At 26.0% G+C, this 27,950-nt stretch overlaps 1 protein-coding gene across 6 annotated transcripts; it reads right to left on the reverse strand.

The window, feature by feature from the left end:
- Positions 1-303: 303 nt before the first annotated feature.
- On the reverse strand, positions 304-27,646 carry LOC135926136 (regulator of G-protein signaling loco-like). 6 transcript variants are annotated; one of them, XM_065461840.1, is made up of 14 exons: positions 19,855-20,034; positions 19,628-19,799; positions 9,267-9,653; positions 8,011-8,097; positions 7,690-7,889; positions 6,998-7,118; positions 6,385-6,448; positions 5,803-5,948; positions 5,448-5,595; positions 4,928-5,328; positions 4,151-4,351; positions 3,906-3,987; positions 1,900-2,073; positions 304-483 (listed from the first exon to the last, which is right to left on the reverse strand). In XM_065461840.1, the coding sequence occupies exons 2-14, from the start codon at positions 19,754-19,756 to the stop codon at positions 413-415; spliced, it is 2,211 nt and encodes a 736-aa protein (XP_065317912.1). In that variant the 5' UTR covers positions 19,757-19,799; positions 19,855-20,034; the 3' UTR covers positions 304-412. The 6 variants fall into 6 exon arrangements, with proteins under 6 accessions (XP_065317912.1, XP_065317913.1, XP_065317916.1 ...); XM_065461841.1 differs by having other exon boundaries at positions 19,628-19,802; XM_065461843.1 differs by having other exon boundaries at positions 350-818; positions 19,855-20,033.
- Positions 27,647-27,950: the final 304 nt, after the last annotated feature.

Genomic DNA, 27,950 nt, shown 5'->3' on the forward strand with positions numbered 1-27,950 from the left:
CTTATTATAATCTTAAATTCAAAAACTTTTTATAATAAAAAATATATTTTTTCCTATTTACCTGATTTATTTAAAGACTACACCTGCTATTTTATGAGCTAATTTTGTATCACCTAAATTGAGTTATAAATGGAAGGATAAGGAAGTAAATGAATAGGAAAGGAACAAAATAGATGCCATCATTTGAAATTCTTCATAATCGCCCCCCCCCCTCCCCATGATCCCTATATTTAAATAAAAATTGATATTATATGTTTTGGTAAAAATCAAATGAGATTAATTTTTATTTATAACAAAGGCACATTCATTTATTTGGCACTAGCGTTAATCACATAAGATATTATAATATTATAGAGTATAGTATATTTCGAATATAAGTTATAAAATATCGTTTATTTAATCATTTATACATTTAATCTAAGACGAAACGATTTTTAGCACCCTCTCCTTTTCCCTTACAATATTTGTAGAGTTGGTATCTCGCTGTAAAAAAAATTGATTTAAAATAATATTATATGTGTATGAAATGAAATTATGGATGTATTAATAAATAATAACATTTTTAAAAATTCATTTTAAAAAAGGAACTCTTCATTTTTAGGAGTGGAGAGGAAGGGGGGAGCGGAGCAGAGCGTCTGTTATTACATCACTGGATTTAATATAATTTGATATTATTATACTAAAAAAAATCTATATCCATTTTTCTAAGTAGAATATGATTCATTATTCAAATTTGATATAGTTAACGATTGATGTTGGTTGGAACTGTTAGGGGTTAGGAATGATGTATTCACCGGTTTGATTCTTTAAATCGATATCTTTTATCAGGAAATAAAATTTAAAAGAATTATTTAATATATATAAAACTATTAAAAATTTAAGATTTATTCAAATATAAAAAACTATCAAAAATGTTAAAAATTTATTTAAGCTTATAAAAAATCTGAGCTTGCTTAATTGAAGATTTGTAATACGGAGTTATTCTTTTGTTTAAAATGCAGGATTAGCAAGTCGGTCTATTGACTGAAGTCAAATACTCCAAAATGTTTTTTTGTTAATAAATTAATTGATACGAACTATATTTAAATAAATAGGTAAAACTTAATACAGGTTATACTTTAAAAAACATTTAATCTAATTTAACTTATTTGGTAGATGAAATATCTGTCAATTGGCTTAATATTAAGATACAAGTTTAATTGATTCAGCAATAATTTGTAAAAAATTATAAATCGTATCAAGAAACGAATAATAAATTCTTATAAAAGGCGGAGGCTAAAATATTTGAAGTACACATAGCTCTTCGTTTACCATATTCAAAATCAAAACTTTAGTATCATATTCAAAATGATAAAATTAAATGACGTTATGTTATGTGGTGGGGCGGATGGGACAGCGGCTTGAAATTAAAATATTTTAGGAGGCCGCCAAATTTTAGTTTTTTGTATTTAATTTCTCTTTTCCTTTGCCATTTAAATTTTATTGTTTTTTGTTAATTTTGATTTAGAGATATTAAATTATATCATATGGCAAATTTATTTTTAAAAAGCTTGAAATTTAATTTCTTTTTATAAAAAAGGGATATATTATATTCGGCGAAGGCGCAAATCCTTCTTGCACCCCTGGGTGAGATTTTTAAATATTAAGAATGTTAGTTATTATTGTTCATTGACAATGACTTATCTCAAACTTAAGATCTGATCTGATATTTTATCTTTCTCTATATATTCAATGTTCATTATTTATAAACTAATATCCTTTTCAAAATTTAGTTGGTCGTTTCTTTTACATCAAAATGGATAACAATCACGAAGAAGAAAAATGATTAAATTTAAAATAGATTCAAATTCTGTTAAAAAAGGATAAATCGAATAAATGCTTTATTTGAAATACCTACACCTTGTTTTAGGTCCGAAACTAATTCACTTGTTAAAGACCTTTTAACGACCCTTTTGGAGGCAAGTTTTTTCTTGTTCACATTTTTGTCCTTGGTTGAAGTCAGTAAGGAAACAAAATCCTCTGCTGAGAGTCGAGGTTCGTCGAAGGATAATAAATTAGGATCAGACGAAGAAGCTTTATTAAGAAGTATATATTTTAAAGGAATTACAGGGTTTCCTATTCAAAAAAATGAAAAGTAGCAGCGCCTTATGAAAAGGTAGGAACAAAAAAGGAAAAGTGTCAAGCAAATTCAATTCAAAAAGCAAAAGGTCAGATCAAAAAAGGAAAAATCGCAATCAAAAAAGGGAATCCCACAAGAAAAAACCAATCAAAGAAGGTAAATTCCCATGAAAAAAGGAAAATGTTTATTTATTGTTGTCACATTAATAATCTTGAAAGGCATTCTTTAATTTTTGGAATTTTTCATTTTCTTTCTTGTTTTTTATTCTAACTTTTGCAGATCTCTCTTTAATTTGTACTCATTTTTTTTTGTCATTTAATTCTTTTTTTTTCTTCTCATTATCTTGGGACCTTTATAAAGAAAATTTGTTTATAATTTTATAAATGAAATATTAACTCATTGCAAGAAAATATGATAAATATAATTTTTGTGATGGATAATGTCCGATTTCGTCATAATGGACCAATATAACGAAATGAATGCAATTAAAAAATCAATTTAGATACAAGGGCATATAATGAAGTAAAATATTTATAGCCAATATCGAAATCCAATAGATATAGTTTCAATGGGAATTATCAGAATTCAAAAATCGAAGATGAGGAATTGATTAATTTAAATAAAGCTTGGAAAAAGAAGAATAGCAGAAGAGAATTGTAAGAAGTATTTTACAAATATGGAAACATCCATAATGTAGAAAAGGGTAAATTTAATGATTAACATAATTTTTTGTTTCTTTCTTATATCACAATGGTAATGAAATAATTTGATATATAAACATTGAAAATATTTCAATTGCCGATTGCCAAAAAAAGATGAAAAAAATACATGAAGAAAAATGATGATAAAAATTAAAGATATTGTTAAGATGGGAAAAAAGAATGAATATAAAGAAAATTAAGAATTATTTTTTATTTAAATGAAGAAAACATTTAAGAAAATACAAAAAACGACAAAAATGAAAGAAAAAATTAAGAAAAATAAATAAGAATGAAAATAAAAAATTAAAGAAAAATGGCATTTCAAGATGATTAAAATGACAACAAAATTTATTTTTAAATAGAATTTTTCTTTTATGATTGCCTTCCTTTTCTCTTGGAACTTATACATTTTTTTATAAAATCTTTGCCTTTTTTAATTGACACTTACTTCTTGGTGAACACTTTTCCTTTTTTGAATTGTATTATTAAGTCATTGTAAGACACCTAAATTAGAATAAGCTTAACATATCGGGTATATTTTGAAGATTTCAGGTAGCGTATAGATATGTATCAGGATAGGCGATCAGGACAAAATATGATATTTTTTTTAATAATAAAAATCCGAGTAATTTTAATATTTTGTAAGCGTAATTTATCTTAACATTTATATTAATTATTATGGATAAAAAAATCACTTGTACTAAAATTTATATTTTTTTATAAGATCTTGAACCAGCACCCAACCCGGCTAAATAAATAAATAAAATTTGAAAATCCGATTCTGTACTGAAAAAAACTCGTAACCGATTTCATTTTTATATTCATAATAAAGCCCTACAACTACAAGTCGTCCTATAGGCTAAATATTCTAAACATTCTAATAATAAAGTTGAAAATGATGTTTGCACATTTCTTTTTATTTAAAAAAAGTGAAAATTAAAAAAAATAAGCAATTAATTTTTATCAAATTCAATTGATAAAAAAATTGAACTTTTGCGGGACTCTAATTCATAATTTATACTTTTTCTTTGAGATCATTATTTTCCCGTAAAAAAGTGCTATTATATATAGTATGTTTCAATCACCTTTGAGCGAACTGATAATGATGGTTTCTTTGTCAACATTTTCAATCGGTTCATCTGGATCTAATTTACTGTAATCATTTTTCTATATAATAAAATAAAAATGCAATTCTAAGTAACATTTATTTCTGTTTGTTTTTAAATCTTCCCTTTTTTCTCCTTCTTTCTTACCTTCCTTTTTTTCTTTCATATTATTTTCACCTCTCCTCCGTATTTCATTGACTCATTTCCTTATATTATCTATATACTCTGTAAATGTGAAGTTCTTGCACGGGTTTTAAATGGTAAAAGGATAGGATAGGGTTTAAAACGTCTTTGATCCTTTTTTCTGGTTTAGTTTTGACTCCGATGCATTTGCCGATAGGAAGAACCATTTCGAATATTATACGTTTTTCAACGTATAAGTCTTTGCCCAAGAAAATTTCGAATTGTTGGTTCAAATCTACCATCTTAATAGCATTTTTTTAAAAATCCATGATATATTAATTATAAAGAGGACATTCATTCTCTATATAATACAATTTTATATAATCTCATTGAAAATGAGGTGTGCGAGAGGGGGGAAGAGGATTACATGGCCGATATTTTAAACCTATAGTCATTTTCTGCTAACAATGATGAGATTTATTATAACATGTGACGAAATTGGATTATCTAGCCCCCCCCCCGATCCGAACTAGTCAATAATTTTATAAAATTTATTCCAATAATTAAAATAACAGAATAAAACATTATAATCCAATTCGAATTACTTATAAAAATAGCAAAGAATTATAACGGGAAAAGATAAGTTGGTCGTAGGGAAGTTACTGCAATTAACCCTCTTACATCTACTAATATTTTTACTTATACGCCGAACCCTCTAGACCTAGCCTAACTAATGAAGCTGAGACAATCTTGATGGCTTAAGATATAAAATGAATACTGATTATGTATGTTAACTACGAGGTTATCTTCTTGAGTTAAACCCCTAAAAAAATTTCCAATTGTTATATTTCCCCCAAGATCCCTTTTTAATATTTTACTTCTCTTTTAGTGGTCGATTTAGGTGTGTTATCCTCGTTATTAGACGATTTAAAATGATTTTTAGCCTCTGAAGATGTAGTTCTAATAAGGGAAGGTTTGGAATAAACATCGACAGCGGAAAAGTTAAGCCTCTTCCAACGGCATATATGAGTTAGCATTCTTTTAACGGTGACGTTTGGATGTATGTCTTTGATATCAATAACTTTATTGTTTTCTTCGCAAATGCCTATCTCAGGAAGTCCATATTTATTTAAAATTCTTCGTTTAGGAACAACTAAAATATTTAAAATGCTTTCGGGATCCGAACCAGATCCTATAACAATATGGAAAGTGGTTGAGGATATTTTGTCCATGGAGTTTAAGGGTATTTGAGATTGATCATTGGCATAAAATGAGTCGCCTACAAATTATATAATATAATTTTTATAGGATATTTATCGATTTTTTTTAAATGGATGTGGAAAATATAATTACCATTTAAAATCATTTATGTATATAAAAGTAATTTAGAAACTCAACCTAAGTCGATGATATTGTAAAGGGAACCCAATTGATTGTCCAATCCTATAAGCTTAGAATCCATATCAGAGTTAGATTGGTGGGGTATAGTGAAGGTTATCGATGAAGAGGTTTTGGTTATATTGACCGGTTGGCTTATGGAAAGGTCCTCAAAGTAACAGTTTTGATAAAAATAAATTCACGATTAATTTTTAAATTAACCTTTTCTTTTAAATGGGACTGAACCCAATTGATAGATAAATAGAATAAAATGATAAAAGTTTTATTTTAAATTCTATTTTTAAAAAAATTTTTTTAATTTATTTTGCTAAATTCCATCCTACTCTTTTTCAAAAAAAATGCATATTGTATTTACGGGTGTATCGTTAGAGGTGATATCATTGGCCACTAGACCCTGCCTCCTTTTGCGCATATCTTCGGCATATTTACTTTTTATTTTACTGTCTTCGGTCAGGTTAATACCTTTGGTCAAAGCACCGGATAATAAATTATCAAATTTAGCTAGAAAAAATAAAAAATAAATATTTATTTAATTTATGTAAAAGATTTATAATTTAAATATATGATCGCCTAGATAATAGGAGGGAGGAGGTATGGAGCTTAAAAGATTTATAAGACCAGGTCCTCGCAAACATAAATATTTTATGAATGTGTGAAATTTTAATTGCCTTCGAAGATGTAGCCCAAATGAGAAAATTTTACATCAAACATAAGATTGGAGTGAGAGTGATCATATTTAAAAACCACAAAATGTATGAAAATTAGGGTTAACTTTTAAAAAAATGATTATGAATTTATTTGTAACTATTTAGTAAAAGTTTGAGGGATTCAGCTTAATAGTCATCGATCGTTCAATTTAATTTTATCCTTTATTATTTGTTAAATTTATCTCCCTTCCTTTTTACATTTCAATAAATACAGTTAAAAATATAAATACTTTTGGAGAAAAATAGATTTGTTTTCCATTTTTTGGAGGTATCTTCTAACCCTAGCTTATCGCCCTAATATATATAAAAAATTAATTTTATATGTACAGCAAAAAAAATTTTTAAAGTGGTCATTATAAGAGATGATCATAGTAAATATTATTACTACTCCAACGTCATTAATGTTGTGGCACTCATATTTTATTTTTTGCTTTATATATTATTATTTTTTTTAAATATCTTAATAGATATGGTTCGTTTAAGATTTTAGTCCAAATAATAATATACAAGCCACAAGATTTAGCAAGTAGAGGTCCAAACTTTTTTGCCATATAAGAACAAAATTTCAGATTTACATGACATTATTTTAAGTAAAATCTTGATCTTTGAAATTTAAAGATAATTAAATTTAAATTTAAAAAAATTAAGGTAAATGAGCATTAATAACGGTATGTTATATTGTATATAGCATATAATTAATTTCGACGAACCTTTAATAGATTATTTTTATAGAAAGGTAATTAAAAGTGGGCATTTAGTTGGGTAATCTTAATGAAAAGTTTCTTGAATTTCGTGATTAAAAAGTCTTACCAAATTTAAAAAATAGTTATTAAAGTATCATACCTTGAGCTTATCCCCCTTAAGAGCTAGATCCTTGGCTGATTTTCTAGGTTCCATTAGAGAATATGTTTTCTTCTCCAATTCCGCAATCAAACAATTTTTATAGATGTTTGACTTCAAAAACCTAAATAAATTTGATATAATTTTGGGTTTGCTTTTCATACAAAAAAATCATATTTTTAAAGTAACTGTAAAGGTATAGGTGCATATCTGCCTTTATTTATCCATAATTTCATTCATATTAATCTTTTGGAAAATATACTGTTTAAATTTTATTAAAAAATAAGAAAAATTTATATCTAAAGTTTTTTTAAAAATTAATGTTAATGTGAAAATCCATTCTTAAAGTTGTAAAGTTTTTTTAAACTACAAATTTACAACTTGCCCAAGCTTATACAGTTGAATGGATAACTCCTAGAATTAACTTTCGGATATATCAATCCGATAGTTGCCTATATTATAATGAGCTGACATAAAGGTATTATCCATTTTATGGAAATATATAACGTTACACAATTTTAATTTGCAATTCAAGGAATTCAGTGGGCATATTGACTTCAAAAAATCGAGATAAATTAAACAATGGAATTTATCAATAATCTTCACCATACCAATCAATTTATATAGAGAAGAAAGAAATAGAACATTCATAATAAACAAAAGAGCAATTAGAAAAGGGGGGGGGGAATAATTACCTAGCATAAGAATCGTATCTCATTAAATTGTAAATCTGAGTCTGAGCTGCTTCGAATAGAGTTTTATAACACAGGGTTTCGTCAGGTTGGTTCAACAATTTGTCCTTTACAGCTTGCCGACAATAGTCATTTATATTAACGGGACAAAGAGCATTATCAGCTAGAAAATGTTCGAATATACTTTTGCCTTTGCTTTTGATCTAAAAAAATATTAAAACTAAAATAAAAAGTTGTTCTTTAATTTATTTCTCCCCCTCCCCTTTCCATTTATTTATCTTTCTTTATTTGCCTTTTCCGTTTTTCTTCAAAAATGTAAATTACCAAGTCGACATCGTTCAATGCTTTCAGGGCTTCACACTCTTTCCAAAACTCGATGTTTTCTTCGCTGTACTCCTTCCTGAGAAACTCCTGTCCGTAAATTTTTAAAAAATATCAATTGATAAAAAAATTACAAAAAAGCTTAAACTTTTCGAATTGAAATTTTTATTTAAATCCTGTCCTGTTAGCTAGAATACCAAATCAATAAACGAGTAAATTGAGAGCCTTATTATTATATTTTAAATAATATTTCCTGTAGCAGCATACTGGTACTGATAAAATTTTAATCTTGATCTTACCAAAATAAAAATATAGGCTAATAGTGCCTACAAATTGATACTTATTCTTTGCGTTTCAAATAATGTTCTTAAATAGTATAAATGCAAATTGCTAAATGTTCTTTGAGGCTTTAAAAAAAAGCAAATTTAATATCACATTTTAATTTAAGTGAATCACGAACAGAGATGCTCTGGACAAAAAGACCCGACAAAAGTATCCTAGTCATAAAGAAACCAATTTTAGAAATTTGATAATTTTAAAAATGTTTCACTTTTTAAGCGTTTTATTTTTTTTGAAATTTGGGATATTTTTATCAAGGGTATTCTTGCCCTGATCTTCTTATCCAGGACATTTACGTTGAACCAATGAGGCGTTTTATAGATAAACACATCGGTACAGTCAATTTGAAAACAATATATGCCCTGATGCTATGAGAATTAGTTTAATTTTTTTAATATTTAAATTTGACAATGACTCATATATATGTATATATATAAATTGTCAATCTTTTAAAAAATATGGTCAGAATCAGAATCTATCTCCATCCACTTATCAAATTCGAAACCAAAAACTAACATTCAAAAACAAAAAATAATTACTAAAATTCGAGAAAAATATATCAAAAACAAGCATTTTTTTATATATTTAATTTTCTCGGTGTCCTTATCAAAAATAGTAAAATTAAAGTTAATATTTCAAACACAGTCTTTTTTGCTTTCGATACTTATTATTTAGAACTGAGAAATATATTAAATCTTTTTACAAAATATAATATTTTATAAAAATTCTACTTTCAAAGTTTAAACTATTTTTAAAAAATGTTCTTCTGTGAAAAAGACTAATTAACATCAATTTTAGCAAAGAATTTATTTATAATGGTTTAAAAAAACCTTTTATTTTTGTCTTGATATTATATTATAAGAAATATATATCCAGGAATTTCACAATAATTTATAAAGCAAAGGAAAGAATATTAAAACCTCGAACACTTTCAACCCTTCCGAATCTCTCAGCAAATTATCGAAGGTCACAGCCCAATGGGCAACCTTTCCTTCTTCTTTCCCTCCCCGCATCCCAGAATTCCTATTAACATCTTCGTTCGATTCGGGCTCTAGAATATTTGGAACCCCTAATCTATTGTCGATGGTAGATGGAGCTTGTCTAGATTGACCCTCCGCTTCATAATAATTTAAGTCTCGGAGGCTCCCACCACTGCTCATCCTTCTCATAGAGTCTTGGAGATTAGTGAAGTTTTTAGATATGCTGCCCAGTTTGCCATTGCCTATGGTGACCCTGTAAGATTTGGTTTGGTCGAAATTTTCATCGGAAACTTTTTCGGAAAGGCATTCTTGTATATCGCTCCCAGTCTTAATGTTATCATTTTTTTTGAAGAAGTATAAACGTTTATCAATTTGAATATGAAATATGAGAGTTTTATTATTTTAGCATAATTATTATTTAAATATAATATTACCCCTGAGACATCTGGGCAGAATCAAATTTTAAAGCCCCGCTTCAATTTTTTAAAAAAACTTCCCATTTTCAAGCCCTCCAGATTTATATTTTTAGCCCCGGTTCTGGTTTATTCATTTACAGGTTATGCTAGGATTTTGATCAATTAATGGCCCAGGATTTTTAAAAATTATTTTATTGTTATTCATTTTAAAAAGAAAATTGATGATATTATCGATCTCGTTTTCATTTTAAATTAACTAAATGCAAAAATATTTGTAAAAAATCTATCTAGCTTTAGTCTTGGCCAGGGTTTTTAATTATTCAGGTCCAGATTATTAAGTTCAAAATGCAAATTTACGGTCCGTCCTGATGATGGACTGATTCCAAGCCTGCAGGCTCAAACATGTAAATGGTCCAGGGGGGACTCTTTAAAATATTAAAAATGTCAAAATTTTTGAATAGTAATAAGATTGGAATAAGTTGAATATATGGAATACTAATTAAAATTGAGTTAAAAATATATAATATTTTATCCAAAATTTTATTTATATTGATTAAATGCGAAATTTCAAAGCTAAATAAACATCTACATTTTTATTTCAACACCTACTAATAAATATATATATTGTTGTTAAAATATAAATAAAATTACATTATAATAACTAATAAGTATAAGTCTAATAATTTTTAACAATAAAAAAGAAGGAGCCCTTTATTTTAAATCGATTATAATTTTGATAAGGTTTTATTACGAATAATACTGAGTAGATATCTTGATTAATTTGATACTATTATAAATTTTGCCCATTCAAGATTCTGAGGGTATATTAATAGTTTTAGGAGAGATGCCTAAATATTTAAATGATGATTTAAAAAGGTAGATTAGGAATCATTTTTAAATTGGATTTGAGCAGAAATAGTATACAGTATCCCATACACTGTAAATTTCAGAAAAATTTATAGTGAACCTTTAAACTGCGATTTTATATACATTCACTTATTTTATAGATTTTTTCTCAAAAAAAATACATAAAAGTTCATTTTTAAAACATAAATAAATTAAAACAAATCGGAAATATTTTTTAAAATAGAAAGAAGTCCAAACAATTATGCGAATTAATTGTAAATATATATAAAAAAATACAAAAACCGCCATTAACATCAGGTCCTTTTCATAGAACCAATCGGATACGGTTCTTACGGATCCGAAGCTGATCAAGTGGCAGATTCAACATCCAGCTAATCTCAAATAATAGTTATCGTTCATTATAAATAGAATATATTTAAAAAATTTAATATAAAAAGAAATATTTTTAAAAAAAGATAAGAATTCAATTATTTAAAGGAAACTTGTAATGTATAGCAATGCAATTGTTTTGGTGAATGGCATTCTTATTTAGAGTAAAAACCTGATCTAAGAGAGGTTCCGGTTTAAAATTCTAAAATAGAGATTCTTTTTTAAATTTGACATGGTTCTTAAGGTTCCAAGTTCTGGTTCCTATACCATAAACTCTGTTTAGTATAATAAAAAAAATCATAATTTAAATCAATTTATTGTTTACATTTTAATAATTTACTAGTTCTTGGTAAAAATCATGAATTATAATATAATCCATTTTACTAATTTTTGTATTCGAAATAAAAAAGATTTTACTAAATTTAGTCACATGCACATAAAGTTTTAATTAATTTCTAAATTTTATTAGTATTAAAATGATTGTATATTTTGCTTAATTCCAGTTCATTTTTTTTGTTGATATGTTAATTATTTTTAGTAAAAATGTTTAAAATCTCTAAAAATAGTAAAACTATGCAATGTATATTTAAAAAAATTGCAAAAGTAATGTAATTATCTCTAGCCAATTCAATAAATTTTCTCAATCAGGGTCGGCTTCTTCTGTTCCTTCAGTTTCATGAGTTGTAGTAGCTTTCAAGTTTAATCGGTGGAAACGACCACATTAGCCAAGTCGAACTTATTGTAATGGGTGATCTAGTAGTTATGACTGCAGGCTTTGTGGTTGTCATTGGGGGTCGGGTAGTTGCGACGGGGGGTCTAGTTATTACTGGAGTTCGAGTAGTTACCGCAGGAGGTATAGTTGTAAGTTGAGTAGTTGCCACTGGACATCTGGTCGTAGCGGTGGCTAAGATTAAAGGTTGTACAACCCTTTGGTAATGTTCACGAGAAGTAAGGAAATATCCATAACCACACTTGACAGAGCATTCTTTGAAACAACTTATTTTGACATGAGTGGAAGCGAACGATTTTAATAAGGATATTATTAGGCAAGCCAATTTTAATCTTCATTTGTGATGATGGATATTTTCTTACTTCTCATGAACATTACCAAAAGGTTGTTCCAACCTTTAATCTTAGCCATAGCCACGATTAGACGCCCAGTAGTAACTACTCGACCTACAACTAGAACTCCTGCGGTAACTACTCGAACTCCAGTATGAACTAGAACCCCAGTTATAATTACTCGACCCCCAATAACCACAAAAAAGCCTGCAGTCATAACAACTAGACCACCCGTTACAATAAGTTGGACTTGGCCAATCTGGACGCTTGCACCGATTGAACTTGAAACTACTATAACTCATGAAACTGAAGCAACAGAAGAAGCCGACTCTGATTGAGAAAATTTATTGAATTAACTAGAGATAATTAGATTACTGTTAGAAATAAACTCTAATTAAAGATAACTTTAATAAGGTTAAAAGAGGGATCTTAGAATTGGAACTTTGTGTTTATTTATGGGGACGGGAGGTTATCGAAAAATAATAGGTTAATTTTTATTTTTTTGACAAAATTTATGATTAAAACCACGGCACAAATATAAATGAATATAATATAATAGAAATAAAATTAAATAATAGGAACGCGTTCCGGAACGTTATAACATGGAACGGACACATTTTTTGGCCATAAGGGAAAAGGAACAAGAACCCCAAAAATGCCATTGTTTTGGGTCCCTGATTAGAAGTTAACATTATGAGTAACCATGTTATTTCCATTAAGAAATTCTCCCATCTACCCAGAAATAAAATGTTAACTACCAAACACTTAGTTTTTGGTAAAAATTAATAGAATGATTGCAATTTTAACTCTACTAAAAAAGGCGATGACTGGATAAAGTGTACCAAATATCCCAAATGGGAACATTCAAGTTGTGCTTAGAATGACCCATATTATGTGTCTCCCTATAATAAGTTTTCATAGGGTGTAATTTTTTTAAAAATTATTTTCAACCAAGGAAGCCAAATAATTTTTATATATTCGTCAAAAATTTCAAATAGAAATCTTTGGATATAATTATGGTTCTTTTTGGGAACACAATTATGAAATTATATTTTATTTTTATAGTGTTTAATATTATATTTAAAAAATATTCTAAATCTAAAATCTGATTTAAATCCCCAAAATCATTATCATAAATCGATTTTTTTTAAAATTTTTACAAAATGAAATCATGATTTTTGCCACCCTAATATAAATGTATGGCTAAAATTAAAAAAATATATTTCTTGAAATTATAATTGAGAATCAGAATATGAATAGTTTTTAAAGACAAGGAAAGAATAAATCATTATTATAAGGAAAAAATAGATTTAAAATGACAAATAATCCATTTTTACTTTAAAAAAAAAATTTATGCAGATTACCAAGTCAATATAAATTTTAATACATTATAATAATAATATAATAAACTTAACTTATATAATACTGTTAATAATGAATAATAATAATAAGGAAAAGGTTTATTAACATCTTGCTTGCTATACTAATATCCTATCTATTATTATTTTCTAATTTATTTGTTTCTCAACAAAATCAATATATAAAAATAAAAAGTGATTATTTTCCTTCAAATTTTCAAGCAATCCATAAAAAATTTCACAAACTTTTTGAATTCTAATTCTAGCTATATATATAAAGAATAATTTATCTTCATATTTTTTTTAATGATTATTTTTATGGCCTCATAGGAAAGTAGGGGGAAAGGGAGTTAAGACAAATTTATAATTTTTATCATCTTCCACCTTATTTTTTAGAGATTTTTTTTTCTATCTATATTCATTTCTTTTTATCTTTATGTATCATCTCCTCTTACCAGCCTCTATATCTCCACAGGGTATATACAAAAAAAAAATTTTTTTTAAGTAAGTAGATATATAATGCTAGATAGTAGTTTGATGTAATTAAGTAATGTTTTAGGAACTTCACTTTTAAATTTTGATGAATTCGTTTTTCACAATTTGTCTGACATTCATTACAAAAAAATATGATAAAATTTTTATCATATTATAATACTTCACTTCAATTAAATTTGAAATTAAAATTTTTTTTAATATTTAAAAATGAAAAATATAAATATTTCGATAAATTAAGCTTAATATTAGCTAATACATAAAGCCTATAATAGGCTTTGTATTTTACAGATCCATAGCTTCATACCTAATATCTTCAAGATTTGAATGACAATGATTATAATGTTCAATCTCTCAGAACCAGTGGCATAGACAAAAGGAGTTAAAGCCCTACCTCCAACCAGATGAAAAATAGGATTAAGTAAAATTTTGTGTTTACATAAAACTACGAAAATTTGCTTTTATTTATTTTAAATTGATAACCCTTCTTAATTTCCTATTTTATAAAAAATCATATCAGAAAATTTTTATTTTACTCTTCCTCGGATATTGTTGTTTTGTTTTAAACTTTTCGGAATGATTAATAATGAATGATTCTTCAAATAATAAAGTATATAATTGTATACAGTATTTTCGACATATGAATTGTAATTTGATACCCTCATACCCATAACGCTGTTATATAATAGATGGTAATTTCTTAATTATCGAATTTGTAAGATAATACTTTTTTTAAAGAAAATTTAAATAAATATATATTATAGAATTTGTTATAGTTCAAGTTTATTAATATTATACAGAGCCCTGTCCTAATAAATTTTTTTAAATAACCAGGTCGGCCCGAAAATTTTTAACCCGATCAGACCCAACAAATTTAGGGAAAAGATATATGGCCTTTAATTTTTAAAAAAATTATCATAAATTTCAATATTCTAAGTTTTTTTTAAGCGGCAAAATTCATAGTGTGTTAAAAATTTTGTACAAGTTGGCGAAATGGGCTTATGCGTTTTACTTTAAAACCACCGGCAGCCGAAACGCGATGGCATGTGGTAATTTCTTGCCTTGAGAAATATTTTCGATATTCCTATTATTCAGTTTAATTGAACCTAAAAATTTACAATTTATTTGAAACAACAGTTTTAAAATATTAATATTAACAAATTCAGCAATTTATTTAAATTATAATTAAAGAAATGTACTAATACTTTTACAATTTACAACATTAAAGAAATGCATTAGTATACCTTTACATTTACTCATTAAAGGTGCCACTATCTTAATAAAATTGGCATCGGTGATACCCATATTCGCGTTTTAACGTCTCGATTTCGCTAAATTTATATTAAAATTATCGCAAAAATAATTTTATGCAAGACTCGAGATTCGTTAATAGATGTCCAAACCTTTCTGCCATCTATGAGCAAAATCTCCTGGTTGATTAATATTTTTTGGCTAAAATATTGGGTTAGCCAATTTTAAAATCGTGCCGTTTAACAACAATCATGGTAAAAAAGTTATATTAGTATATATGTGGGAAATTATTTTAAAATATTCTAAATATATTAACATAGTAAACCTGTCTTTCACACAAGGTGTATAATCAAATTATTATTTATATATGAGAAACGGTAGGATTATGGTTTGTGCGCCATACCATTATTGGCTATCTTTTATTTATTTAGTTTCAAATGATTGGTTGAACTTTATTTATTTTTATTTTTTTTAATGTTTATTATCGAAAACAATTGGTTATATTCTTAAATGATTTTTTTAAATTTTAATAGCGAGAAGAATAAATGTTTAAATTTATTTAAAAATAATATTTATTTGTGGACCAGGTTAATAGAAGCATAAAGATCCAGTCCGTCTTTGGAGCGATCTCAAACAAAATATGTTCAGTTTGGGTGGTGCCAGTTTATAAAAGATTAAATAGCAACATATATTTATTTAATAAAGAGAAAAAATATCTATTGAATATCTTTAAAAATATTTCAGAATATAATTCAAGCATTTCCTATTATAAATATATGGCACAAAGGTTTGGACATCTATTAGCGAAATATCGAATCTTAGGAAATATTTTTCTGGCTAAAGTTGCCTTTATTAAAATTCGGCACAAATCTATCCATTTAACACCACTATTCCTCGGGTATGTTTTTATTCTTTAAATGCATTCAGCTATTAATGCATCATATGGAATATTGTACATTCTCGCAATAAAAATCTGCTAAATATTTATTTTTTTATATATAAAGATGTAATGGAGAGATAAAAATCTTTATTTTAGTAATCTTCAACTGACCCTATCGATGTCATTATTTAGAAAGACTTTACTTTAGTTTTGCAGTGAAAAGGTTGCATATGATTTGGTGGAAAATTTTAAAATGGTAGATAAATATAAAGCTATAGAAAATCTGATGTGTATTAATTTATAGAATAGATTAGTAGCGCATTTATTTCTACATGTTAATTGTAACATATATGCGATAAGAGGTAGGAATCAGTAAAATTTTTGAAAAATATTTTAGCAGATATGTGCTTCATCCCACCCATTCAAAATTATAACTTATACTAGTCAATTAGAAGAAAAATATAAACTTGGTGTAAACGAGAAAAAACACGATATCGATCCCATGATTAGATAAATGCAGTGCCGAGCATATTTGGAGATCTGGGGGATTTGAATTTAGACATGAATCACTGGATACACCTCATGTTTCCGCTGAACGACGCCGTTTTACATGCGAATCAAATCAATTTCCAGATTTTTATAAGTATTCAAACAAATTAACAAAATTGGCAAACTAAGAGACTAATCCTCCCAAAACAATAATCAGAAGTTATATGTGGTTTCGAATAAAATAAACAAAATTTTATTTTAAAAAATGAAAATTTATTTTATTTTTTAAAAAAAAAAATTAATTGTGATATCTGATACACTTAACCTTGAAATTTATTTTATTAGCATCTTTAATTAAGTTTAAATAAAACCATAATTTCGAATAAATAAATAAATTGAAAAAAATAATATATAGCGCAGGAATAATAAAAGGTCCTGCTGAACCGACCCATAAAGATATATAATTATACTAAAATGAATGATTCATTTATTAAAATGTGCATCAATACTAATCATCTATTAGCATGCTAATTTTGGTTATCCACACCAATGACATATAATAATACCTAGACTGACAATTCATCCATTAAAAGTGTACATCAATACAAATCAGCTAGAGACGCCATCTTGGTTACTGTAATAAATATTAAAATTTTAAACGAGAGCCTAATTTTATATTATATCTGATGCAAACTTTATTAAAGAATTGCCTGATCATCGAGATAATAAGAAAGTAAGTTATCAATTTAATATTAGTTTTTAACATGAAAATAATTATTATAAAGGTTACCAAAATGGCGGGTCCAGCTGATTTGCTTTTAACGAAGCTTAAAAATGCATTTTAATGAATGAATCGTCAGTCTAGGTATTATTATATGTCATTGATCCACACAAACTATATATTATAAGGAAAACTAAAATGTTGCTTCACCAGCTGATTTGCATTCGTAGACGCTAAATGAATGAATCAGTCTAGGTATATAATTATATGTCATTGGTTGACCCCACAAGTAGCAGTAAAGTCTCGTAGGACAAATCAAAATTTTATTCTTTCAAATTATCTAAATTTGGTATTATTAATGTTTCAACTTAAATATAAACTATACTGTTTTTAAATAATTAATACTAATACATCTTATTTTAATTGATAATGAGTTATTATTATAGTGATAATAGAAGAGAAGTTCTATATAAAGGTAATGTAGAGGAGTATTTAGATTTTACAAAATTTCGAGTTAATTTTAGGACGGCCTTGATTTTTTTAAAAAATAAAATTTTCGACCCGGCCAGAGGATTTTTAAAAAAAGTTTATTAGGCCCAGCTAGGTAATTAAAAAAAAGTTTTTAGTGCAGATCTCTTATTATGTTATGTTTTGTAATAAAAAGCAAAAAGGTAATATTTTTAATGAGATATTCATTAATACCTATAGGTAATTTTACCCATACCTGTCGAATGCCTCCCTTAATTACGAGATTTATATAATTTTCTCATAATTAGTATTGAGCGAAAACAGGCAGGACTGAGGATATGATATAGTAAATTAAATATATTACTCCGAACATTTATATTAATTTATATAGAGGATTGTGCCCTGAAATTTTTTTTGCCAGACCCCGGTATAATATTTTTCGATAATTTTTATAAATTAAACATAAAAAAAATTATTAACTGCTTTGTCCTGATTTCCCGATAATATAATACCCTAATTATCGTCTTATTTTAATAAAATAAGAGACAAAATAAATTTTATCATATATTTTTAAAAAAAATTTTCTGTATTTTTTTAGTTTAAACCTGTGCCGGCCCAATATTTCTATGACTTTAATTATTTTTTCGCAAAAAGACTCTGGGAACACAGTCAAAAAGTATTTTAATCCAACAAATTTTTTTAACAGCCTAGTTTTAAACTGGATAATCTAAAAATTATAAGTCGTTTCCCTCATTAAATAATAAAAATTGGCACTATTTATGTAAAACTAATCCCAGAAGTTTTGTAAACTCATCTATAACCCCAAACTTTTTATCCGATCCAAAGCCAATTTGTCTAAAAATTTTCAAAGGGAGGGAGGCGTAGAATTAAGAAAAAGATAATTAAGTCCCTAAAAATTATATTTAAAAATTTCTATTTGCAGTGAATATGGCTATTGGGGTAAATTAAGTAACTTTTATAAAAGTGTCGTTTTTGAAAAAAAGGAACGCCGCTCGTTACCAAAAGTAACAAGCAATGAGTACAGCGTTTCTTTTTTTTGAGTAATGGTATCGCAAACCGTTACTACCGTTACTTTAAAAAAAATCTAAATAAAAAAATATTTTATTATATTTTTAAAATTTTATAAATAATTCTAGCCGAATTATTATCAACCAACCAAAGTTTAAGTTAACATATAGCAATTGGCTAGATAACATAAATTTATTAAAGTAGGAAAATTATAAAATTTAAGGGAATCTTTTAAAGTTAATCATATTTTTATTCGAATGTAGTATTTTTAAGGGAATTAAATTCCTATCCTATTATGTTGAATTCCTGGGTAGCTTCATATTCTCGAGCCCCTCACAAAGGCTGGTTGTGTTCAAATCTTGCCGTAATCTTTCTCTATCAACATATGCTGCAATTAGAAATCTGCAAAAGTAGGCCCGGCCAGTGCCTGGTCCCGAAAAGCCGGGTCGGGTCGGGCCTTAGAAATTTTTTAAAATATATCAATTTTATGTTGAATTTTTTATGTAAAATAAAAATATGTGATTTTATTTATAGAAAGTAGACGCCAAATAACATATATCGTTTATTTTGAGTAATTATAAAAACTAATTTCTATATTTAAATAAATTCGGGCCGGGCCGAAATTTTTTAAAAAGAATTTCAGATTCGGGCCAGCAAAACTTAAAAAAAAAAATTTCGGGCCAGGTCGGGCTTGAACAAATCACTAGCTGCAATAGTGTAAAAAAAATTATTTTTTTATATTTTTCGTCCATTATTATACTTTTTATTTCATAAATTCCAGTTTTTATATATAATTGTGGTGGATAAAAAGGTAGAAAACAATTTTATTTTTAAGATTTATTAATGGGATTTTTGCCAGAAATGAGTATATTATTAGATATTAGATTTAAAATATTTACTTCTGGTGTAATGGTACATTCTTTCTTAGCAGCTTTCATGAACTTGTTGGCAAGGTCTATAGCCATAGGAATTTTGTAATTATTATTCCTCCCTCCCCTTTGAATATCGTCGGAATAATTTAGGTCCATATTATGTCGTAAAATGGTGAATTTTACTATTTTACACTCCGGCCTTCTTAGAAAAAATAATTTAAGTGTTTATTTTAATTTAAAAAAAAATAAATTACTTTATGAATAATGATAATGGGTTTTTATCTAAAGATTTTTTGTAAATTTATTAATAATATCATCTCAAATAAGTTAAGTATTCCATTAGTATTCTTCCTAATTCATACACTGTTCTATTCCATCTTGAAATGATAATTGGAAATTTTTTTTAATTTGTTTTAATATCTTTCTTTTTAAATGAGAAAGAATAAATATTTTGTAAAACTATAAAAAAAAGCGCAAAAATATTAATAAATTATAAATTAAAAAATAATAATTTTAAAAAAATAAATTTTTTATAACAAAACAAAAAAAAATAAAACAAAACAAAAAATATATTAACTTGCCTAATTTGAGCACCTATTGTTATCGGAAAAAAATTTCCTATCAGATTAGACACCGATTTTTTTGTTTGTTACAAAAATAATTAAAAATCTGGTTTATAAAATTTTTTATTTTTTTCTATATTTCAGAATCAATAATCAATCAATAAGATTAATTTATATTTTTGATAATGAAATTATAACTATTTATCGAATCATTTTAAAAAAAATTTATAATCTCTTATTTTAAAATACATTTCTCATGCAGGATTTTTTGGCTTAGGTCGTACAAAACAATTTAATGAATATTATATAAATCAGCTGATTTTTCGAAATTTTAGTATGGAGCATTATCTTTTTATTCCATTATCAGCCAGGGCATAGACGAAACTAGCTATTAACATTTCTACGATAAATCTTCAATATAAAGGGAACTTTGAGTAAATTGAAAGAAAGCGGGATGGAAATCTTTAAAAATCAAAACATAAATTCTCTTATTCCTGGACTTCCCTTTCTAATTTTATATAACCTTTTAAAAACAGCTTCATAATTAAAATTTCAAGTACCCTACCTATATTTATAGTAAGATGATGGTCTATATTTTTATAGTCGAGAACTATCATCTCAACCCTGTGTTTTTTTACAAACTAACTCGTACCTTAATTTATAGAGAATTTCGGCAGGCTCCTGTAGATTGGGCCAAATTAGATAATTTTTAGCCATTATTTCTAATATTACAATGACAAATTTTCCTTGCCTACAGTATTTAATTTTCTCTCAATGCCAGCCAAAAGTCTTAGCCATGGCTCTGCTTTGTTGCAAATTTAATTCGTCTCCTCTTTAAATGTTTTTAATGACTTAGCTCAATCCGAGATGGGTCAATATCCGATATCTGTATCGACCCTAAATTCATTATCGGCCGAACTTTCCATTTTTACTCGTTACTCTTCAGACGTGATGATTTTTGGTGTAATTTTTACAAGATGTATTGCTGATTTGGTATATATTGAGTTCTTGATAATAATTAAAGTTCGTATAATAACAAATGGTGCCGTGAAAAATATCCTAGGGATATTATTTAAAGATATATCAATATTAGCAAAAAAGCGTCTAAATTCCGGGTTGAATTTATGCCAAAATTTAAATTCTAATGAAATGATATTTCAGATAGAACCATAAATATTGATTGACGTTGCTATAATAAAAATTATTAGCATCTTTTGTTGAACAACTGCGACGATTAACATGGGCAGCATCCTATAATGTTTATTAGTGTCTATATGCTAACTGTCACAAAATTCATTGGAGGCAACTCCCCTCCAAAACCTATACATACCTCAATAACTCTTGTCTCCGTCGGCAATATTCCTATTTTCAATTCTAATGGACTAAATTTCAAGCTCGTAACTGGATTATATGATTCAAATAGTAATTATTAATATCAACATTTATATAGATTTATTATGATTGTCATATTATATCGATTATTGATATGAAAAGACTTTCTTTATCTGAATTAAATACAATCCATAGTCTATACTACCAATTAAAAATATAAAAAATCCTTCTAAAAATCAACACCTCCCAAAAATGCCAAACTATTTTGGATGAGTTTTCCTCCTACACCCTCCCCTCCCAATTCCGGTCATGTGGACACTGGTTTGCTAAATTCAATTTAATTCGTATATTAATTATTTTTAAATTATAAAATATAATAGTCTTATTAAATGCTCTCTTTCGCTGACAGCTAATAAATTTGATTTATATATTATTTTTAAAGGATGCTATCTAATTTTTTTAAAGAAACCATTTAAGTTAAAAAGGACAATTATATGTCACTTAATTTTTTTTATAAAGTTATACTTATAATATAAATTATTAACCGCTTTTACATGTTTCTTGACATTGTCACTATTTCATATATTTCGCAGTTTTTATAAAGATTTTTTATCATTTCATGAAAATTTTGAGATTCAGGATATGGGGATAAGGTGGCAATATAGGCCATGGTTTTTCTTTTTTTTAAAAAAAAAGGGGGAGGGGATTAAGAATTGAATCAAGATTTAATATTAATGTGCAGCCCAACTTAATCTAAAACTTGAATAAAAGTTTTATTTAAAATAGTTTTTGAGCTAGATTAGTTTATTTGATATTTTTTCTCGGGTCAGTCTATATTAGTCAACATATGACATATTTTGACTGGTCTATATAAGCTGTTAATAGTATCTTATCTTATTAACATCTTAACTATGTTAATGATAACCATGCTTATTTCAATAAAAAACTAATCAAACTTATCTATTTAATGATAATATTTTATGACCAGATAATATTTACCTATGTGCTGTTATTAAATGACTGACTACTATTTTTAAAGGGCTGCCAAAATTTGGTTCATGTGCATTGATTTTTTCATTTGTTAAAATTCAAATTTCCCCTTTTTTGCAAATTTGGATTTCCTTTTCTGATGAATTTTATTTTCAGGGTGGTCAAATTTATTTCAGCTTAGAGCCGCTAAAAATCTTAGCAAGTCACTGCTTTTGTATACTAAATAAATCTTATAAGTACTACTTTTTTTGTGTGAATAATGTTAAAAGGCTTAAGGATAATATTTATTATCAAATATGAGTAATTTAATGGCATTTTTTTCACTAAATAATAGGTAACCTGTCATAAATATACATATAATAAAAAGTTACAGGGACCAGAGGTATGCTGTGACCGTTTAATAATTTTCCCCTAATTTATAATACATATAATATTTACTTCCACATAATATTCTTATTTTTAAGACACCAAAAAATTAAAATCAAGGATAACTAAACAATCAATAAAATATTGATATCAATTAATATATGGTATGATAATCATTATAAAGAAATTATTTTCTAAAGTGTGAAAAATATTTAATATATCTATATAGTAAAGTGGTGAGTTTATAATTAATTACCGTTATTTGCGTGTGAGGCATGACCTTGATTATATATACACTATACGCACAATATAGTACTTACATTAAAAAGAATTATATTTTATATAAGTTTGGTAGTTATATATTTATATATCCAATAAAATATAATTTATAAAAAACAACAATTTATTAAAATCAATAAGTTTGAATATATTTATTAAATATTCCTGCCTATAATGAGTAAATATACTAGGCTCCAAAATTTATTCTCATATAATTTCAACTATATAATTCGCGGTCAGAAGTTGAATAGTATCCTTATAAACACTTCGAGGATTATAAAAGCTTTAAATCCGATTAACTTTAAATAAAAAAAATATTTCCTTGTATGAATCTGAAAATGAATATTGGTATGGATGGCATAACCAATATTTTTTTTAAAAGATTATTATATAAAATATATAGTACATAGTACATAGTCAGTGGTGGGCAGCAAATTTTTTTAAAAAAGTATTTAGATAGATATAAAAAATACTGTTTCAAAAAAATTAATTACAAGATACAGATACTTGATAAAAAATTTAAAATAAAGTATGTAGATAAAGATTCTTTTAAAAAATTAACATAATATTAAATCTTATATTATCGGATATTGTGTTTAAAAATTAAGCCATAATACTAAACGAAAGGCATACTTTATTATTCATTTCATTTAATTGAAAAAATTTTGTTTATAAATATTATAAAATTAATTTAAATTCAAACTCTAAAAAAAATAAGAATTACAATTTTAATTTTTTTTAAAAAAATATTAAATGATAATAATCGGTTTACATGGAATCATAAACAAAAATGTCCTGGACAAAAAGACGGGGGAAAAATTCCCACGTACAAAAAGACATCTGACAAAATTTTTTTTAAACATTTAAACAATTGGGGTATTTGTGTCTTTATCCAGGTCATTGATAATTGAACTTTTTTTCCCATCAAAGTTAAGTAGGGCTTATTTTTAAAAAATAATTTAAATTATATTAATTAATCCGTTGAAAAATAATATAATTGAGTGTTTTAATGTTCATTTACTGCTCATTTTAAATTTCCGGACCAGGCAGTAAAATGATCAAAAACATAAGTCAGGGCCGAGTAAACAGAAATTATCAAAAATATTCTGGCCGGACTTGAAAATAATTTGGATCTGTAGATCTATGACAAATATTAAATTGTGTGGTATGGTAACATAAATGTGCTTTTTTCATTTATGGAGTTGTTCATTAGTAAATATTGAACAATAGCTTAATCCAAACTCAATACAATACAATACAATATATACTCATATATAATATAGATAACTTTTCATCAAACTATCCCATAATTATATTAGTCAGTTTAGTCACTCAAGAATGTAGTAGATTATTAAATTTACCACTTGGTTTAACATTCGTATAGAAAAAAACTTAATATTTTTAAAAAAGGTTACTGAATAAATACACATTATATAAAAAATTAAACTTTCTCTCGACTTGATTTCACGATTTTCATAAGGAAAATTAGATGAAAATATTTATATGATTTTTAATATTAATTTTGACAAGGAAAAATTATAGATGAAAATATTTATATATGTGAATTTGTTATTAAGTTGAAATGTGACCGAATTCGCGATCTCGGTATCAATAAAAGATCGCAAGAAAACTAAAAAATTAACGTATATTATTTATTTATTTATTACAATATAAACTTTTTTAGGTTAGTTACAAATTGGGATAAATAATTTATTTAATTTTATTTTCTTTGTTTATCAATCAAAATCAAATGAAGTTAAATATAGGATATTAAGAGTAAGTTAGATTAGATTATTAAGGTTAATTATATTTTTAAATAAAATTTCCCTCCTATTATAATTTTAAAAAAAAATTTTAGACGGAATTTTGTCGGAATTGTGTTTCGGGTTGGGTATATGATTTATTCGGTTTTTAATTAAATTTAATTTAAATCGATGCAACCCAAAATTGTCTGAAATTCTTACGGTAGAGAGAAAACGCTGGGGATAAGTAGTTATGTTTTTGATCGTGACAGTTAAAAAGTTTAAAGATAACCTTTCAAATAAATTTAAGTTCAAACATTAATATATAAAATTAAAATCTAAGCTCTATAATAGTAGAGTTAGCTGGATCATTTTAAGAGAAGTTAACTTTTTGACCAGTCAACCCTAATATGGTTTTGATTGCTTATATGGTGTTTACTAACTATACTATTTTACTTAAGCAATGTATCATTAACATGATATATATATACATATAGAATGTATATGCTTATCCAAATATAGACAAAAATATTTCTGAACCCGACCGGGATAATATTCGTTCCGGTTTGGATTTTTGGCTTAAATTATTAATTTCTGCTACTTATAAATAAAACAATTCTTTGACTATGCAAATATTTTAAACCTCATATATCAAAAGAAAATCTTAAATTAATCAGGTTTTGTAAGATTATGATGGCCCTTTAAACTGATTATTTATGACCTTTCTAACTATTATTATCATCAAATGGGCTCTTTCCTGCTATTGAATTGTAAATAATTACTTAAGCTCAGCTTTTATTGTGAATATAGCATATAAGGATTCTCTCTTTATAAAAATTACTAACCTGGATGTGCAAATAAATGTAGAATGAGATTTTTTATTCATCAGGGTACTTACTAAAACTTCCTTTTTTTAAATCGAATAATGATCATAGGTATAACATAAGGTATAATAATATGCATTATGAAAAATTATAAGATAAAATAATTTAAAAGATAAGAAGTTAAGTCGGGTGGCCAGTCAACCTATATGGTCATTTGTCGCTTGGCCTCCTCTAAAAATACATACTAAACTACTATACCTGAAATTTAAGTTATAATAAAATGAGATTCCAATATACTGTAAGACATAAAGAATATATACTACGATCTCCAATATTATTATTAAATTATTTAATTTTTCTTAGAAATATGAGACTAGGCTTAGTCTATCATGATATGGTTAGTTTAATTTATCTAATAATTAAATTAAACAACTATACATGAAATGTAATTTAATTTTTTTTTAAAAAAAAAAAGAAGAAATGCATGAAATAACCCTAACACTTCAATGCCTAACTTTTAAAAATAAACCTATAAAATTATTAGCATACACCAGAGATGGAAAATTTATTTCCACTTTTATTTTATGTAATATACTGCAGAGACCTGCAGAAGTGCGATTTGCATAGCCCGGTCAGGGTATTTTTTTTTTAAATTCAAGCCCGGCCTTGGTATATTTTAAAAAATTAAGATATGGCCTGGCCCGTGGCTTATGGCGGGGCAAGTAGGTCTTTTATATAGTTTTAAAAAAAACATTATATAATTTGACATATAAAAATATTATATAATAATTTATTATGTTTTAAAACAATTTCTGTCTTGGTTAAAACATAAATGAATTTCGCATTTTTCACACTTGGCCGTTTAAAAGAATATCACTTAAAATAATGATTAATTGAATAATTATATAAGTAATATTTTATTAGAAATATTTTCTAAAATTCGAAAAGGAAATATAATAAGTGAAAGAATGTGGTATATTGTTCTATGATCCGCGTTCCCATGTCTATACATAACTAGTAACTACAATAATTTATTTAAAATTCCAAATTTGCCACACTTAATAATACAAGAATTAGTCATTTTATAGTATTTCAAGCGGTGTCATAAATTTCAGAAATAAAAGCATGTTTAATGGCAAATTATGTGGAAAGTAATAACTTCCATAAGAAATAATCAGATTCTATCCTAAGTTAGGGGAATGAGCTTTCCCTACCTTGTCGATTAAGATAAGTGACATTTTATTAACAATTCCTAGTTCTACTTCTTCTTCATAAAGAATTACCCGATTTGGGCTATCATACTATCTTACTAAAGCAGAAATTGATTAAATATCTCGATAACAGGAAAATTGATTAAAAAATGTTAAAGACAATGATAATATTGAATATGAATCAGAATAAAACTTTGTAATAATGGAGAGCTAAACATTAGTTACTGAATAACATGGAATTTAAGAAATATTAAAATATTTATTTGAATTTGATATGTCAAATATTGGTCAATTGACCGAAACATATTTGAGCGGTCAAATAAACAATCCGGATATTAACCAACTTTTATTCAATAAACTTAAATTATAATTATAAAATCAGGAAATTTGGGTAATTTCTGTCCAATCTTTTTCCTCTTTAAAATATTAATTTTAAAATAATGCTTTATTTTTAGTATATCTTTCTTACTTATTCCTATCCAATCTTTTTCCTCTTTAAAATATTAATATTAAAATAATGTCTTATTTCTAATATATCTTTCTTACATCTTTATATTTATAAAAAATACAATATAATTTTGCTAACCTCGTCATTAATATCAACAGTGAAGGCTCTTTTGAGAATTTTTTGCTTCAATTTATTCATGCAGTAATATTATTTGCCAATGGTTTTTACCGGGTTTTTTTTTAATTTTTAGGTGATTTTTTTAGAAAATATTTTTATATATTAACTTAAAAAAAATAAATATAATTTTTACATCTTAAAAAATAATTTTTAATCTTTAATTTATATTAAATGATTGTATTAATATATTATAATATTTTTCCGAGTTTTATTTGTAAGAGAAGATTTTGACATAATACAGAAACAATATATTATTTGTTTTCACTTTTAAAGTTTTAATAAGAGTACAATAATAAGGTAATCGCTTTCGATTGATGTTCGAAAAACATTTGCAATTTTCATTATTATTTATTATTAATATAATTTTCAAATTTATCATTTTCCAGGGATTATATTGTATATTAAATTTTTATTATAT

Source organism: Gordionus sp. m RMFG-2023, chromosome 3 (assembly GCF_954871325.1).
Source record: "Gordionus sp. m RMFG-2023 chromosome 3, tfGorSpeb1-WG-v2, whole genome shotgun sequence".
Taxonomy (NCBI): Eukaryota; Metazoa; Nematomorpha; class Gordioida; order Chordodea; family Parachordodidae; genus Gordionus; species Gordionus sp. m RMFG-2023.